Source organism: Macaca mulatta, chromosome 6 (genome assembly GCF_049350105.2).
Source record: "Macaca mulatta isolate MMU2019108-1 chromosome 6, T2T-MMU8v2.0, whole genome shotgun sequence".
In the NCBI taxonomy this organism is placed as follows: domain Eukaryota; kingdom Metazoa; phylum Chordata; class Mammalia; order Primates; family Cercopithecidae; genus Macaca; species Macaca mulatta.
The window spans coordinates 104,831,376-104,848,880 of NC_133411.1; the positions used below are offsets into that span (position 1 = coordinate 104,831,376).

Genomic DNA, 17,505 nt, shown 5'->3' on the forward strand with positions numbered 1-17,505 from the left:
ATTCCAAGAAGGAAAACCTGGGTTTCCAGGGACTGGGATGAGGGCCGGAGGCTGGAAGGGGAGGGGTATGTGGGGACGGCTGGGGGGCAGCCCAGATAAGGCTTTCAATACTGGGTAGCAGCGTCTACACAGGCGGAGATCCCCGCATCTCACTTCCCGCAGGGCTGACCAGTGGTCAGAGGTGGGACTGGCCAGGCCCGGCCCAACCAAGTCTGGGAGCAGAGGACACTGAGTGAGGGATCCCTGGGGCCACCCTCACTGGCCTGTGGCTCTCCTGACACCACAAGAGAGGTCCAGGAGCTGACCTTGGGTCCTAATGGGGGACATCTTCCTGGCTGCAGGCTGGCAGGGTGGTGTGGTGGTCAGTGTACTGGGCTCTGCGTCTCCGCCCCTACCTGCTGTGTGACGGTGGGCCAGACACCTAACCTCTCTGTGCCTCTATTTCTTCAATGGCGAACAGGGACACTAGCAGCCCCCACATCCAGGCACAGTGGCCTGAAGGTTAAAGGCAAGGGCGGCACGAGACCTACAGCAAGAGCTCTGAGCAGGGAGAGCAAGGAGCTGCCCAGAGTTCCACCACCATCTCCCCTCTGGCCGCCGAGGAAACCGAGGCTCATGATGACCTGGCCCAGGTCTGTTGGACTCACAGTTGTTCTCATCCCCAAGATCAGCGGGCTGCCACCAGGGAAGGAGATGGCCCCCAGACACAGCCCAGGAAGCACACAGGGAAGGATGCCCTGGGGACTTCGGTATGTTATTGCAAAAAAAAAACCATTTATTGCTATTTGAACCCTGCTTTCATGCCTCCATTTCCCAGAAAATGAGCCACGGGAGACACCAGGAGAGGGAGGAGACCATCCTCCTTGCACAAAACCCACTCCCTCGGATGCTGTCCTCAGCGAGGGTGGCTGGGGGCCAACCAGGGGGCCCACCCGCAGAGTGGCAGAGGAGGCAGGTTGACCCTGCGGATGTTGAGCTCTGTGGCGAAGGTCCTGGCCTTCTGGTAGAAGAGGAGCGACTTCTCACGGTCCAGGAGGAAGTTGTGGGAGATGGTGGCCGGCCGCGTGTAGATCTTCAGCTGTGCCTTCTTGTTGCCCAGGTCCACGGCGGCTGCCAGTGCCAGCTGGTAGTACCCGGCTGCATCAAACGGGTCCTGAAGGGGACAGGTCATGCTCAGCAAAAGGGGGACTCGGAGCCCGTCTTCCCAGAGGCCGTTCCTGTCTCCAGGTCATTCCACATGTCCAGCCAATGCTGGCTCACCCCATGATCCCTGAAGCCTGTGACACTGCTGTGGTCTCAGCTGCAGGAGGTGGGGATGACCCTGACACCCCTGGAAGCCTTCCTGACTGCCCCTACGCCCCACTCACCCCAAGTCTCCTGCCCCAGTGCCACCCTCTCTGCAGGCAGTGGCTGCTTTCCCCATGGGCTGAGGTCAGGGCAGATCCTGCCTGCTCTGAGAGTTCCATGCAGGGCCCGTGGCTCCAAGCCACAGCAGGGGCACAGCGTTGAGTGACCCAGGCTCCCCTCTGGCCCCTGTCCATGCTGACCATTTCCAGGCCCTCCACGGGACAGGCCAGGTACAAAACCATCTCACAGGTGTTCTCTCTGGCAATGTTCCCTGAAATATTGACGGAGTGTGACTCCCCAGACATCCACTCCCATTTTCAATGCATCTTTGGCTCAAACTCACCATCCCTGGGTTGGGATGCCGTCTCCCAGACCTCCTCCTTGACCCTCCCATCCCCCACCCGGCTTCTCCCCAGGCGCCTCCTCCACATGGGGTCACCCAAGGGACCTCTCTAAGACCCATGCCTAGCCTGTCCCTCTTTACCATCTCAAGATGACTCCCAGGGCCAAGGACAAAGTCCAAGATGCAGCAGTCCATTCCCCCACTGCCCCGCCCCACACACGGCGCAGGGGCGTGAGAAGGCCCCGAGTCACCGCCACTGCTCATCCAATGCCCCCCGGCCCAGCCGAACACTGGACTCTGTGCTGGGTACGTGGCTGAGCCTAATGTCCTTGCTCCCAGTCTGAGGGACCTGGGAGTGAACACTGACCACACAGGGTGGCCCGGGCTGTGGCAGAGGGAAGCCCAGGAGCCTGTGGGGGGCCCAGGAGGCCCCAGACTCAGCCAGGGGTGGAAGGCAAAGGCTTCCTGAAGGGGTGGGGGCATCCCAACTAAACAGGAAGGAGCCAGCCAATGCATATGTCTCTGCGTGTGCCTGTGCATGTGTCTGTGCATATTTGGGTGCCTGTGTGTCTGTGCGTGTTTGTGTGCCTGTGTGCATGCCTGTGTGTGTGTGCGTGTCTGTGTGTGCGCGCCTGTGTGTGCGTGTGCCTGTGCCCGTGTGCATTTGCGTGTGCATTTCCATGTGCCTGTAGTGTGTGCAGCAGCTAGTGAGTGGCAGGCTGAGCCAGGACACACCTAATCCTACCTATTCCAGGGCTCGCTCTCACGTGTAGACTAAAGGGGACCCCTTTTTAGAGGCAATCGGCAAAGATGCCCATTTACCCCTGCCTCTCTGCCAGCCTTCCAGGCCCCATGCAGCCCGGCTTTTTCTCCTACTCCTCTGGGCCCTGGGTCCAGAGCCTACTACACAAGGAGGAGGGTGTAGCCTTGGAAAGACAGCCGCCCTTGGGGAATTCCAAGGGGGCCTCCCTGTGGGAAGCTGGCCTGCGCTGACAGCATAGTCACGATGAGGCCCAGAGGGCTGTGCATGGGAAGGAAGACTGTGCATGGGAAGGAGGGCTGTGCATGGGAAGGAGGTGAAGGAGGCCTCTGCCCCTCAACCCCAACCGTGGACTTTGGCCTCTCAGGTACTACTTGGCCCTTTCCTTCCTCCTGGGCAGGCGGAGTGGGCGGCAGGCTTGACCAAAACAGAGAAAGGCCTCTTCTGGGAGGCCCGTCCACCTGGGTCCCAGGCGAGCCCCTGAGCGGTGAGCAGCGTCCCTCTAGGTCTGACACTTGGCACCTCCCTGTCTGGCTGGGACTTGGGAGGCCACAGGGACCACTTCTGACCACCAGGTGTCGTCAGCACTGGGCGGGGGCCTTCCGGGCAGCCCCAGGCCTGCGGTGGGGGATATGCGGCGGGGTCTTAGGGCTGCCCCAGCTCCTCATGTTGTTCTAAGGCCCCCAAGATCTCGGCCGCAGGACTGGAGTGCCCTGGCCCCTCAGCCCATAAGGAGCACTGACGCGGTGCCGGTGCGATGCTGAGGAGGGGCGGTGCCTGCTGGGCAGAGGGGTGGAGACACCCCAGGTCTGAGTCTGACAGTCCCAGCTCTCCACCCCTGCAGGGCTGGGGGCAGAGGGAGCACAGCACCTCCCCTCGAGACAGACCCGACCCAGCAAGGCCTCAGCCTGGCTGGCTGGGGCCCCGCCCCACCGCACCTGCCCTGAGCTGGGGTTTCCCTGTCTGTGAACCCAATGGTAAGACACTGGTCCCACCCCACCCTTCCTGGGTGATGTGAAAATTCAAGGTGTCTTGGAACTCCAGGAAGGAGTTGCCCAGTGCAGGCTGGCACCCTGGGCAGGCTTCCTAGACGAGGCGCCAGGATTTGGGTTGGATCTTGCAACGTTGATTCAATGTGAGGATGATGCCGTCCTCCGAAATGTCCTTCTCCCGACCCTGTTTTCTTTGTTAAATGCAACTTGACACTTGACTGTCAAGAATCAGCTTTGGTGTCATCTCCTCCAGGAGGGCCCCCCGACTGCAATCCTCCTTCTTTATCCAGAGGACACCATTGCCTACTCATGTGTCAGCCTCCCTGGCTGAGACTGAGTTCTTGAGGGTGGGGCCTGGCCAGCTTGGGAGCTAGGTTGTATCTGCTGACCTTGCCGGCTCCTCCAGCCACTTGCAGAGCTCCATGGAGGCCACTGGGCCATTCCTAAGGAAGGCTGGAACCCAGGCCTCTGGGGTCTGGGTGGAGATCCCACTCCAAGGGGGCCGGGAACACCCCAAGCCCTGCCCCTCCCCACCCACCTTCAGGTCGTAGAAGATGATGTCACCGAGCACCTGGTACACATTCACGTAGTGGAGGGTCTCCTCGTCGAACTCCAGCGGCGAGTTGCAGAGCTATAGGGCCTTGAGGTAGAAGTGCTCTGCCAGCTTGCCATGACCCAGCTGATGGTGCAGGGCGGCCAGCCGGTGGTAGGCCATGCGCTCATTCAGCTGGTCCCCTGGGGTGGAGGCCAAAGGGGCAGGTGTGAGGATGTGGCTCCCTGGGGCAGGGAGGGCACAGGCCCCTCTGGAGCAGGTATGCAGACCCCAGGCAGTACACCTGGCTTGCCTGCAGGCACCTGCGGTCACCTGGGCAGCTCTGGCCGGTCCCTTCTGGGTTCCCAGACTCACTTTCCCATCTGCAAAGCAGAATTAATAAGGCCTGCCCCTGTCTACTGTGAGGCTTTGGCAAAGTCGGACTTGGATGGCCCAGCTCTGTGCCTACACATAGCCACCTGCCTATGCTCACTGGTTTTAACCAGGGGAGCCCAAAAGCCATGCAGTCCAGGTGCTCCCAGGCACCCCGGCTCCAGGCAACCCACAGACATAACATCCGACTCCTCCTGGGTGTGTCACAATCGGAGCCCCCTACTTTGGGGAGTCAGCTGCACACCTACTGTGTACTGGGCCACAGGGCACAAGGCGCTGGGGCATGCGGCCTGCCTAGGGTTCCCTGTCTCTGGAGGGGGACAGACGACCCTGGCACAGCACCAGGGGATGCCCGGCCTTAAGGGGCAGACTGTTGGAAGGGGAATTGGGATTTTATCAGCCAGAGAGCTGGGTGGTTGATGAGGGTGGGAAGGGTACAAGAGAAAGGGAATATGCCACTCAGCCTGGCACATACAGGGACCAACGAGATGCCTGGCATGTCTGGAAGGCAGAGGGCACACTGGGCGGCCCTTGTGGTCAGCAGCGGGAACAGGCAGAGGAAACAGAGCTCAGTCAGGCAGGGAGCTCTGCACTGCGTGAGACCTCGGGCTGTGCCGCACAGCTGGACGGGGAAGCCAGTTGGGCAGATCTGCCTGCCTGGACAGGAGACCAGGAAAATCCAGCAGCTGTTTCAGCTCCTGCCCTGCAGTCCTGGAGGCTGGGCTCTGGCAAAGTGTGGGTCCTGGCAGGGTAGGGCTCAGGGGACTTACCCAGAGTGATGCTGAGTGCTAGGGCCACGTAGGCAAACTCCAAGCACTCCTGGGGATTTTCCAGTGTGGCCAGCAGTGCCACCAGCTTGTTGCACAGCTGTAGCTGCAGCTCCGCCTTGCGGTTGCCTGTAGTCATTGCCAGGGCCAGGACCCGGTCCTACCACACAGGCAGGTGGGGTCAGGTTTCCCGTAGCACCCACCTTGCCCAGCGCCCTCCTCAGAGCTCAAACATGTGCTTGGAGCTTCCCACACCCCAGCTACACCTGCACCTCCACACAGCTCTGTGCTCTGGGATAACACACAGTTCAGACACCCAAGTTGGGGGCTGAAGAGTCACCTGAGGCCCATCCAGCTACACCCGGCAGCCTCAGACCCGTATTTCCCACCTGGCCACCGGGGGTCTGACTCGGGGGAGCCAGCACTCCTCTCTGCTCTAAAAACACCACATTTATCTGTGCCCAGGGCTGAGCCACACCGTGAGCTCAGAGGAAGGGAGAAGCCGTCCCACTTCGGGGTGCATGCAGACCCGGGCCTCCCACTGACATGCTGTGTGTCCTCTGACATGTCCCTGTGCCTCTCTGAGCCTCAGTTTCCTCATCTGAAAGATGGGGACAGAACTTCCCGCTCATGGTTGCTTGAGATCATCAGGTACAAGGGTAGAGCCATTGTCACATCCAGGCCCCGAGCGTTTGTCCCGGGCAGGGGCACGGTCAATATCATGCCCGGTGAGACCACTTGGAAACTAGCATGTGCATGGGTGGCCCTGCCTCCAGGTGGGAGGCCTCTGCCCTGCCACACCTGTGCCTCAGCCCTCCAGGTGCCCCCCTGAGGCCCACCCACATCAGCCCACAGGCCAGCTCACCCAGTAGAAGGACACAGCTTTCTCCTGCTCCCAGGCCCCACTGAAGAAGATGTCTCCAGCTGCCTCAAACAGCTCCGGCCCCAGGTTGGGGTCACCTGTGTACAGGACCACATTCTGTGCCACCTGAAAGGAGACAGAAGTTCCCTCAAGACCCACACCTGGTGAGGTGGCCATGCCCACCTTTTCCAGCCTCCTTCCTCTCACACACTACAGGTACACCTGAGCATTTTTCAGACCCTGTGCATTAGGGCTGCCCCCACCACTGGCATGAGGACAATGAACTGATGCACCTGAGTGCCAGGAGATGACTGAGCAGCTGCAGCCCAGGAGCCCGACACCTGTGAATCCTACCACCAGGGCTAGCCCTAGCCCACTCCCCCTGCACTCAAACCAGTCTCCGTGGCCCCCAGATTGCTGGGAGCCCATCCCCTGGCTCCTTTCTGCGTTGCCACATCCCTGCCACATCAAGAGTGTTTGTGGGTGGGCCTGGTCCCCTCTTGGCCATGAGCTCTTGATCCCTCTCCTCAGCTCAAGGAGGTATACAGCAGGTGCTCAGTAATGAAAGCTTCACCAGGCTCGTGGGCTTCACAATTTGTTCCGGATCACACTGTGTTTGGGAAAGCCTCTGAAAACAGCCACTATGATAGATTCATTTTGTAAGGAGATGTGCCACGTGTTGCTTGGAGCAAGTTCTTCTGTGTGTTAACTGAGTGGTCACATTATTTGAGCATGTGCTGTATTTGAGCAGGTGCTGGGCACTGTGAGGGGCTGCGCCTCTGCCCTCAGGGAGAAGATGCTGGCCACTGGGGGAGGATATGAGGGAACCAGTTGGAGGGAGGAAAAAGGCACACAACAGGTGCTCAGCAGTGGCTTAGGAATGAGTGGATGGATGGATGAATGGATGAGGAGATGTAGACACATGGATGGATGGATGAGTGTGTGGATAGATTAATGCTGGGATGGATGGATGGACGGATGGATGGATGGATGGATGAATGGATGGATGGATGGATGGATGGATGGATGGATGGATGGATGGATGGACGGACGGATGGACGGACGGGTGGGTGGATGGATGGGTGGATGGATGGATGGATGGATGGATGGCTGGCTGGCTGGCTGGGTGGAATGATGTGTGTATGTCTGTATGTATGTATGGGTGGGTAGATAATGTATGGATGGGTGGAGGGTAGATGATGTATGTGCATATGGATGGATAGATGGTAGATGAATGTATGGATAAACAAATTGACAGATAGATGAATGGAGGGATGGATTAATAGGTAGATTGGTGGGTGGATGGATGAATGATGGATGGATGGACGAACAGTGAATGGATGGATGGGAGAAAGGATGGATGGAAGGATGGATGGATGGATGAATGGATGGGTGAATGGATGATGGATGGATGGAAGGATGAACAGGAGGATGGATGGATGATGGAAGCATGGATGGATGATGGAAGCATGGATGGATGATGGATGGATGGATGAATGGATAAAAGGATATGTGGATGGATGATGGATGGATGGAAGGATAAACTGGTGATTGGATGGATGATGGAAGGATGAACGGACAGATGGATGGAACAACAGGTGAATGGATGGATAGACGGGTGAATGGATGGATAAAAGGATGGGTGAATGATGGATGGGTGAATGATGGATGGATGAATGGACAGATGGATGAATGGACAGATGGATGGATGAATGGACAGATGGATGGATGATGGATGGATGGATGGATGGATGGATGGATGGATGGATGGATGATGGATGGATGAACAAATGAATGGATGGATGATGGAAGGATGGATGGATGAATGGATAAATGGATAGATGGATGAATGATGGATGGATGGATGAACAGGAGGTGAGTGGATGGTCGATGGAAGGATGGATGGATGACAGATGGATATATGGATGAATGGATAAATGGATGAATGGATAAATGGATGAATGGATGAATGGATGAATGATGGATGGATGAATGGTGGATGGATGAATGATAGATGGATGGAAGGATGAACAGGTGGATGGATGGAAGGATGGAAGGATGAACAGGTGAATGGATGGTTGATGGAAGGATGAATGGACGGATGGATGGATGAACAGGTGAATGGATGGATAGACGGGTAAATGGATGTATGATAAAAGGATGGATGATAAAAGGATGGATGGATGAATGGACAGATGGATGGATGAATGGACAGATGGATGGATGATGGATGGATGGATGGATGGATGATGGATGGATGGATGAACAGATGAATGGATGGATGATGGAAGGATGGATGGATGAATGGATAAATGGATAGATGGATGAATGATGGATGGATGGATGAACAGGAGGTGAGTGGATGGTTGATGGAAGGATGAATGGATGATAGATGGATATATGGATGAATGGATAAATGGATGAATGGATAAATGGATGAATGGATGAATGATGGATGGATGAATGGTGGATGGATGAATGGTAGATGGATGGAAGGATGAACAGGTGGGTGGATGGAAGGATGAACAGGTGAATGGATGGTTGATGGAAGGATGAATGGACGGATGGATGGATGAACAGGTGAATGGATGGATAGACGGATGAATGGATGGATGATAAATGGATGTATGATAAAAGGATGGATGATAAAAGGATGGATAGATGAATGGACAGATGGATGGATGATGGCTGGATGGATGATGGATGGATGGATAAATGGATGGATGGATGGATGATGGATAGATGGAAGGATGAACAGATGAATGGATGGATGATGGAAGGATAGATGATGGAAAGATGGGTGGATGATGGAAGGATGGATGGATGGATGAATGGATAAATGGATGGATGGAAGGATGAACAGGAGGTGAGTGGATGGATGATGGAAGGATAGATGGATGATAGATGGATGGATGAATAAATGGATGAATGGATAAAATGGATGGATGGATGGATGAATGATGGATGGATGGAAGGACGAACAGGTGAATGGATGGATGATGGAAGGATGGATGGATGAATGGACGAACAGGTGGATGGATGGTGGCTGAATGAATGGATGATAAAAGAATGGATGAATGATGGATGGATGAATGGATGGATGGATGGACGATACATGGATGAATGGAAGGATGAACAGGTGAATGGAAGGATGAACAGGTGAATGGATGTATGATAGAAGGATGGATGGATGGATGGATGGAAGGATGAGCAGGCGAGTGGATGAATGATGGAAGGATGGATGGATGATGGATGGATGGAAGAATGAACAGGTGAATGGATGATGGAAGGATGGAAGAATGGACAGAGAGATGGATGAACAGCTCAATGGATGGATGGATGATAAAAGGATGGATGATGAATGAATGGATGGATGGATGGACAGCTGAATGAAAGCATCATGGATGGATGGAAGATGGTTGGATGGATAATGGAAAGATGGATGGAAGGATGGATGGAAGGATGGACGAACAGGTGAATGGATGGACGAAGAGGTGAACAGAAGCATGATGGATGGACGGATGGATAGAAGGATGAACAGTTGGATGGATGATGGAAAGATAGATGGAAGGATGGATGGATGGACGAACAGGTGAATGGATGGATGGACAGGTGAATGGATGGATGATAAAAGGATGGATGGATGATAGATGGATGGATGGACGGAGGGATGGATGGATGGACGGAGGGATGGATGATGGATGGATGGATGGATGCGTGGAAAGACAAACAGGTGAATGGATGGATGATGGAAGGATGGAAGGATGGATGGATGGATGATAGATGGATAGATGGAAGGACCCACAGGTATATGGGAAGATGATGGAAGAATGGATGGATGATGGATGGATGGATGGAAGGATGAGCAGGTAAACAGATAGATGATGGAAGGATGAATGGATGGGTGGATGGACAGGTGAATGGATGGATAGATGGGTGAATAGATGGATGAGAAAAGGATGGATGAATGATGGATGGATGGATGGACAGATGGATGGATGGACAGATGAATGGATGGGTGGATGGACAGAGAGTGAACAGCACAGGGGTCCTCCTGCATCCCTTGCCACTCACCTGGATGTACAGGTCCACCAGCTCGCTCTGCTGCAGGCTGTAGTAGATCTTCCCTGCTTGCAGGCAGGCACGCGCCTCCTTCTCTTTCTTCTGAAGATCAATGAAAATCCCCAGACTTCATTTAGTGTATTCCAGAGTGGATTTGTAGGCCCTGGAATCAGACACAGGTGTCAGAACAAGGGCTTTCATCCTCCTGGAACCAGTCTGCCTCCTCCTGTGGGTCTGGTGACAGATGAATCTGGAATGTGCGGACTGGGAACGGCCCTCTTGTGTGTGCAGTGTTCTGCCCTTCCCAGGCTACTGGGAGGGCCAGGGTGAACACACACAGCATGGAAAAGATGAAGGATATCCTTCTGAGGGAATTGAGCATCATGCTGCCCTGTGGCAGGAGGAGTGTGCTAGTCCATCTCCCCTGCCTTCCAGACATGGCCTGTGTCTTCTCCAGACGCACCAGGAGCCGTTAGTGTTCAGAGGCTATCTGGGCCGATGGTTCTCAAGGTGTGCAGGTATCACAGTCACCCGGAGGCCTGTCCCTATAGCTTGCTGGCCCTGCCCACAGAGCTTCCGGCTCCACAGGCCTGGGGCAGGCCCTAGAACTCCCACTTGCCACAGGCTCCTAGGTGACATGGATCCTGCTCTGCTGGTCCAGGGACTACACTTTGAGAAGCATGGCTCTAGCACACTGGCCCATTTTCCTTCTGTGAACCTGAGGCCAAGACTGGAGCCAGTCTCCCAGGTCCCCATGGAATCTGGCTCCTTCCCTGCTCTCTCAGTAAGTCTGACACTCGACGGGGTGTGACTGCAGCAATGTCACTGGGCCCTGTGGGTGGAGTGGCCAGGGCCATGGTTACCCCACCAGGTCAGGATGCTTGGGGGAAGCCGAGTAGGCCACATATGGGATGTGAGACCTTGAAACCCTGCCCCAGGGAAGCAGGTGACACAACTGGCTCTGTCTTCTGTGGGAGAGAAGCCACAGGTGGCTGCTGTGGTCACATTTAAGGGGACAGATGAAGGCCAGGAGTAAAGATTCGGGGCAGTCAGAGGTCAGATGACAAAAGCCACCATAGTAGGAAGAACAGCCCGAGTGCACGTACTGCCTCTGCTGGGGTGGAGATGACCTTTGACCCAACAAGGGAGGCTCAAGCTGGGACTCACGGGCCAGCAGCAGCCCTGGAACGACCCCAGGCCCACCAGCTCAAAGCATCTGATGCCAAGGAACCAAATGATCAAAAGGAGAGGGGCTGCTGGGGTCCTGGGCCAGATTTCTTGTGCCCCCCTCCCTGCCCTGCCCGTCCCCACCTCCACCACTGCAAAGCCAGCCCTTACCGCTCGGTACCCAGGGACAGGTAGAGCTGACTGATGGTCTCCAGGAGCTGCCCCTCCAGCACCTTGTCGGCCACCTTGCGGGCCAGGGAGAGCTGGAGCTCATGGTAGATGACACACTGGGCCTCACTGGGCATGACAGTGCCGTAGAAGTAGCACAGCCGCTGGAAGGACCGCAGCTGGCCTGGGCAGAAGACAAAATGGAAGACGTTAGTCTCCCAGCATTGAAGCGAGGCTGGCTGGGCTCGGAGGACCCTGCGCCATGCTTGCCTCTTTCACACCTCTGTGAGCCTGGGCCCCATAGGTGGGGAGACTGAGCACAGACAGGCCATGCACCCATTTCAGGACAGATTCCGAACACACAGTTACATGGGCACACCTTGGTGCAGATGCTCATGGTAGAGGCCGGCCTTCTTTACAACTCCCAGGGCTGAGGTCCTGGCCAGGCTCGGCCCCTGCACCAGGCCATCTATTTCTGCTTCACAAAGCCTCTCTGGCCAGGACCAGGGCCGCCTTCAGCCTGAGCTGATGAGGCCAGGGGCACAAGTAGCCCCTGTCGCAGATGGAACCCTGAGAGAGCAAAGCCAAGCATCATGTCTGCCACATACGGCATCATGTTGGGGGAACGGGGTTCAAAGCTGGGCCCTGGCGTTCCCACACATGCTTCTCTCATGCAACCAGGCTCCCAAGCCACAGGCTCACTGACCTCTCCCAAAGCCAGGGCGCTGGGAACAGTGGAAAGCTTCTGATTTTCTAGTGCCAGAAACATTCCGGAGATTAACACAGGAAACCAGGTACGCCAAATGGACAGCTGTTACACACACCACCCAACAACAGCTGAATACACAGTCCTCTCGAGCACCCATGGGACATTCCCCATGACAGACCATGTGCCAGGCCACAAAATGAGCCTCAGTGAATGGAGAAGGTCTGAGACCAAAGCAGAGGTGTTCTTCAGCTGTACTGGCATGAAACTGGAAATCAACAGTGAAGGAAATGTGAGAAATTCAAAAATATGTGGAAATTACACACTCCTAAACAACCAGTGAGTCAAAGAGACCATCAGGGAAACTGAAAACTAATTTGAGAAGAATGCAAACAAATGCACAGCCCGGGCCAGCGCGGTGGCTCACGCCTGTCATCCCAGCACTGTGGGAGGCCGAGGCGGGAGGATCGCTTGAGTCCAGGAGTTTGAGAACAGCCTGGGAAACATGGTGAAATCCCGTCTCTATAAAAAAATAAAATATAAAAATTAGCCGGGTAGGGTGGTGCATGTCTGTAATCCCAGCTACTCGGGAGGCTGAGGCATGAGAATGGCTTGAACCTGGGTAGAAGTTGCAGTGAGCCAAGATTACACCACTGCACCCCACCCTGGGCAATAGAGCAAAACTCTGTCTTTAAAAAAAAAAAAAAAAAAAAAAAAGCACAGTGTATCAAAAATTCCAACATGCAGCTAAGGCAGTGCTGAAAGGGAAATTTATAACTGTAAATGTCTACATTCAAAGACGAAGAAAAATCTCAAATCAAAAACCTAACCTTCCACCTTGAGAAACTAGAAAAAGAATGAACTAAACCCAAAGCAAATAAAAGGAAGAAAATAATAAATATGAGAGTGGAAATGGGAAGTAAAAATACAGAGAATGGAAAAACAAAAGAGATAATCAACAGAACCAAAAGTGGGTTTTTTGAAAATAATAACAAAATTGACAAATCTTTCACCAGACTGACCAAGAAAAGAAAGAGGGACACAAATGACCGAAATCAGAGACTGAGCACCATGGCTCACGCCTGTCATCCCAGCGCTTTGTGAGGCCGAGGTGGAAGGATCGCTGAGGCCAGCATTCAAGACTAGCCTGGGGGAACATGATGAGACCCCATCTCTAATAAAAAGAAATAAATAAAAAATTAAAAACCCAAGTTTCTAAAATGAGAAATGAAAGAGGAAACATTATTGCCAACCTGACAGAAATAAAAGGATTCCATGAAAACACTACGAACAACTCTACACCAACAAATCAGACCATCTAGACACAACAGCCAAACTCCTAAAATGACACAAACTACCAAAAGTGACTCAAAAATGACCCCAAGTAAGCATGTGGGGTATCAGCGCCGCCCTCGGTCTCCTTGACCATTCAGGGCAGGGTAGGGAGATAGGGAGGCATGATCCCCGTTCCCTGGCCTGCATTTCCAAGTCTGAATCCCCCAGCACCCTGGGGAGGGCCTCGTAGGAGGAGGTGCCACAGGCTATTGTGCCAGGAGCCACGGGAGGCTGCAGTGGGGGTTGGGGCGCTGGATTCCTGGAGGGTCTCCTTCCAGTCAGAGAATGCCCCTGGGGAAGAAGCCTGGGTCTGAACCCCCCACCCCTCCTTGGGCAGATATGTGGGACCGGGGCCCCTTCACATGGTCCTTCCCAAAATCTCATCCCTCCTAGGGCCAGGAGTGGGTGCCAGGCCTGTGCTGGGAAATGGGCAGATTTGGCCACAGCCCCTGGGGCTCTGGTCCAGGCCACAGGAGGCAGCTCTGAGTGCTCTCACTATGCCATGACAAAGCACTGCAAGGCAGAGGGGACCCACAACAGTATCCCTTGTCTCGGCCATTTCCCTGGACTCAACTTCCTCATCTATCCTCTGCGGCCTAGATTTCGGACAGCCCTGCCCACCTACTGTCCATTCACTGCTCAGTCTGCAGTGACTGTTGGATAGCACTCCATGGCTCCCCAGTGCTCTTGGGGAAAAGGCCAAGCCACAGCCTGAGGCCCCAGGCCCTGCTTAGCTCTCCAGAAGAGCTTCTCACCATCCAGCACCCAACCCACGCACTCCTAACTCTGCACCTCCCTGCATAAGCCCTGCTCACTCACCCCCGCTCACACCCCACTTATCTCCGCTCACACTTCCGCTCACTCACCCCAATCACACCTCCGCTCACTCACCCCCACTCAGTCATCCCCGCTCACACTCCCACTCACTCACCCCATCACACCTCCGCTCACTCACCCCCACTCACTCATCTCCACTCACACTCCCGCTCACTCATCCCCACTCACTCACCACCGCACCCCACTCATCCCGGCTCACACTCCTGATCACTCACTCCCATCACACCTCTGCTCACTCACCCCCACTCATCCCCGCTCACTGACCATCACACCTCCGCTCACTCACCACCACTCACTCATCCCCGCTCACTCACCCCCACTCAATCACCCCCACTCACTCACCGCCCCTCACACCCCCTTTGTCCCCGCTCACTCACCCCCACTCGCTCACCCCTGCTCACACCCCACTCATCCCCGCTCACACTCCCACTCACCCCCATCACACCTCCACTCACTCACCCCCACTCACTCATCCCCGCTCACTCACCCCCACTCACTCACCACCACTCACCCCCACTAGCTTATCCCTGGTCCTTCACACAGGCTACACCACCAGCCCCTCCACCACCACCTATTACTTGACTAAATCCTCTCAACCCTCTGGTCCCAGACTAAGAGGCTTCCCTAACCCGGGGCCAAGTGCTGCCCCGCCATCACGCCACTCACCCTTTTGTGGCTTCTCTGGCCTAAAACTCACATTCCCACGCTCAGTCCCTGCCACCCGAGGACCCCACAAGCCCCATTTATGGGTGGGGCCTGGCACACACTGCACAACGAGCTGCTTTTGCATGAACTGCTCTGCGGCTTCGGGCAATCACCCGCCCCGTGTCCTTTGTGAAGTGGGATGACAGGTGCGCAGCCTGCCAACACACCAAGCAGATAAGACGGGCACAAGAACCGGCGTTCAGGGCCTGGCTCATGGAGGGGCCCCAAGTCCCAGCTCAGCAGAGCCTGTCTTGATCCCAGGGTTATGGCTAGGGATTCCCAGCACGCAGGACTTTCCGTGCTCAAGGCAGCATGGTCCCTGGGCAAACTGGGAAGAGCTGGCTGCCCCAGTAGGGCAGAGGGCCTGGCCTTGCATGGGAACCGCCTGTCTCCAGGGCGCTTGCCAACATCTGCTGCTGGCCATGACTCAGCACTTTCGATGGTGGAAAAACCACCACTTGTTTCTGAATCACAAACCCCAGGTGTGCCCTGATGCGAGTGGCCCCGGAAGGTGAACAGGAGGAACCGGGGCACTCACTCTCCACATGGCCCATCTCCACAGCGACTGGAAGGGCCCACTCATAGTAGCCCTTGCCCTGCTGGGCCGGACCCTGGTGGGTGCAGAGGTGGCCCAGCTGCAGGAGCACGTGGGTGAAGTCCCGGCCACACTCCCTGCAGGGCAGCCTTGAGAACAGCCGCACGGCCTCCAGGAGGTGGTGCTGGGCCAGCCTGCTGGCACCCGCGTGCAGGCACAGGGTCCCGAAGTTGGCCAGCACCACTGCCTGGTTCCTCCGCTGGCCCAGGTCCTGAGCCGCCCGCAGGGTGCGGTAGTAGCCCTAGGCTGCCTGTCTCATCCGGCCCAGCAGGGCAAGGGCTACTATGCCTTCAGAGCCACGTCTCTCTCTTGTCATCTAACCCATTTAAACTCTCCTTTCAAACTATATGCCAGACCTAACCACTTCTCACCTTTCTCATCATTTCCAACCAGGTCCAGCCCTCATCACAGCGCTCTGGGTTACTGCAAAAGCCTCCCAATCGCCAGGCACAGTGGCTCATGCTTGTAATCCCAGTACTTTGGTAGGCCAAGGCAGGTGGATCATCAGAGGTCAGGAGTTCAAGACCAGCCTGGCCAACATGGTGAAACCCCTCTACTAAAAATACAAAAAATTAGCCAAGCATGGTGGTGGGTGCCTGTAATCCCAGCTATTCGGGAGGCTGAAGCAGGAGAATCACTTGAACACAGAAGGCAGAGGTTACAGTGAGCCGAGATCGTGCCATTGCACTCCAGCCTGGGTGACAAGAGCGAAACTCCATCTCAGAAGGTTTAAAAAAAAAAAAAAAAGCCTCCCAACCTACCTCTCTCCTTCCACCTTTCACCCTACCCTGCATTCTACCTTCCACTCTCAAACATTTCAGAAAAAAAAAAAAAAATTATATCCACAGAGAGAGAAAGAGAAAGTACAAATGGGGTGAAATGTTTGGGGAATCTGAGGGAAGAGTATATGGGAATTCTCTGTACTATTTTTGCAACTTTTCCATAAGTCTGGATTATTTTGAATTCAAGAGTTAAACAAAGAAAAAACAAAAACCAAAACAAAAACAAAACACTATCTCCATTTGTGAATCCATCCTGTCTTTCCCCTGGCAACTGAAGGATGCTCTCAACTAAGCACATCTATTTTTTCATGAACACTAAAAGAATCCTTGCCTAGTTTTGACTTTCTGTGCTTGGCAGTAGAATTTCATATATGTGTGTGTGTACATATATGTGTGTGGTGTGTGTGTATATACAGAAAGGGAGAAATATATATGTGTGTATATATATAAATATATTGTAAATTTATAATGGTAATGTGTATATATATAAATATATGTGTGTGTTTAGATATATATAATACATACCCCATAGGCTGTCCTTAACCAGTTCTAAACTTAGTCAGAAAAACACATACCTAAGCAGAGAATTTCAAAATAATAAGATGAATATTTTGATAGAGGGATGTGTTGCTATGGAACATGCTGCTAAGACACAAAACCTCCTAGATGGGGCAAAGAATGAACGAAGTTTTGCACCTATAGGCACCCCCTCTGATATCCCCTCAAACGTTTATATTTATATGCATTTGCTTCCCCCAGGACCCCCGTTTCATAAGGGTTAGTCCTAGAGCCTAGCAAGTTCCTACTACAGCTGGCACACATATGCCATTCAAGAAACAGTGGCTGAGTGAATGACGAGTTAAGAACCATTTGTCAGCCAGTGCTCAGTAATACAAAATGCACTGGTATGCAAACTATATTTTTGTTGAAAGCAAGGGCAGGATCACAAATTATCTTTCCAGAGAAACCAAACCTCAAAAGCTTCTTTACCCTACTAAAGCACGTTATAAGAAGCTCCCCTTACATAAAAGAAAACCTCCTCATTCGTTATCAATGGCATGGAAACCTAATAAGCCTTCACCTCTGATGACATCTCTTCCATCCCCAGGGCTAGAAGAAGGAGGTTCTGGAAACCCTGGTAGTTGTGAAGGT

The 17,505-nt window shown here is 54.2% G+C and overlaps 1 protein-coding gene across 1 annotated transcript; it reads right to left on the bottom strand.

Annotated features, from left to right (window-relative positions):
- Positions 1 to 752: 752 nt before the first annotated feature.
- On the bottom strand, positions 753 to 12,417 carry LOC144341486 (SH3 domain and tetratricopeptide repeat-containing protein 1-like). The gene is made up of 7 exons (XM_078005045.1): positions 12,100 to 12,417; positions 11,397 to 11,577; positions 10,071 to 10,221; positions 6,000 to 6,122; positions 5,138 to 5,294; positions 3,981 to 4,177; positions 753 to 1,153 (listed from the first exon to the last, which is right to left on the bottom strand). The coding sequence occupies exons 1-3, from the start codon at positions 12,281 to 12,283 to the stop codon at positions 10,188 to 10,190; spliced, it is 399 nt and encodes a 132-aa protein (XP_077861171.1). The 5' UTR covers positions 12,284 to 12,417; the 3' UTR covers positions 753 to 1,153; positions 3,981 to 4,177; positions 5,138 to 5,294; positions 6,000 to 6,122; positions 10,071 to 10,187.
- Between the last annotated feature and the right edge of the window lie 5,088 nt (positions 12,418 to 17,505).

Excerpts from the sequence above, each read along its gene's own strand:
- LOC144341486 (XM_078005045.1), bottom strand. The coding sequence starts at position 12,283 with ATGGTCTGTCATGGGGAATGTCCCATGGGTGCTCGAGAGGACTGTGTA. Across the intron at positions 11,578-12,099 it reads GCGCCCTGGCTTTGGGAGAG|GCCAGCTGCGGTCCTTCCAG; the intron begins GTCAGTGAGCCT and ends TCTTCTGCCCAG. Across the intron at positions 10,222-11,396 it reads CTGTCCCTGGGTACCGAGCG|GGCCTACAAATCCACTCTGG; the intron begins GTAAGGGCTGGC and ends GTCTGATTCCAG.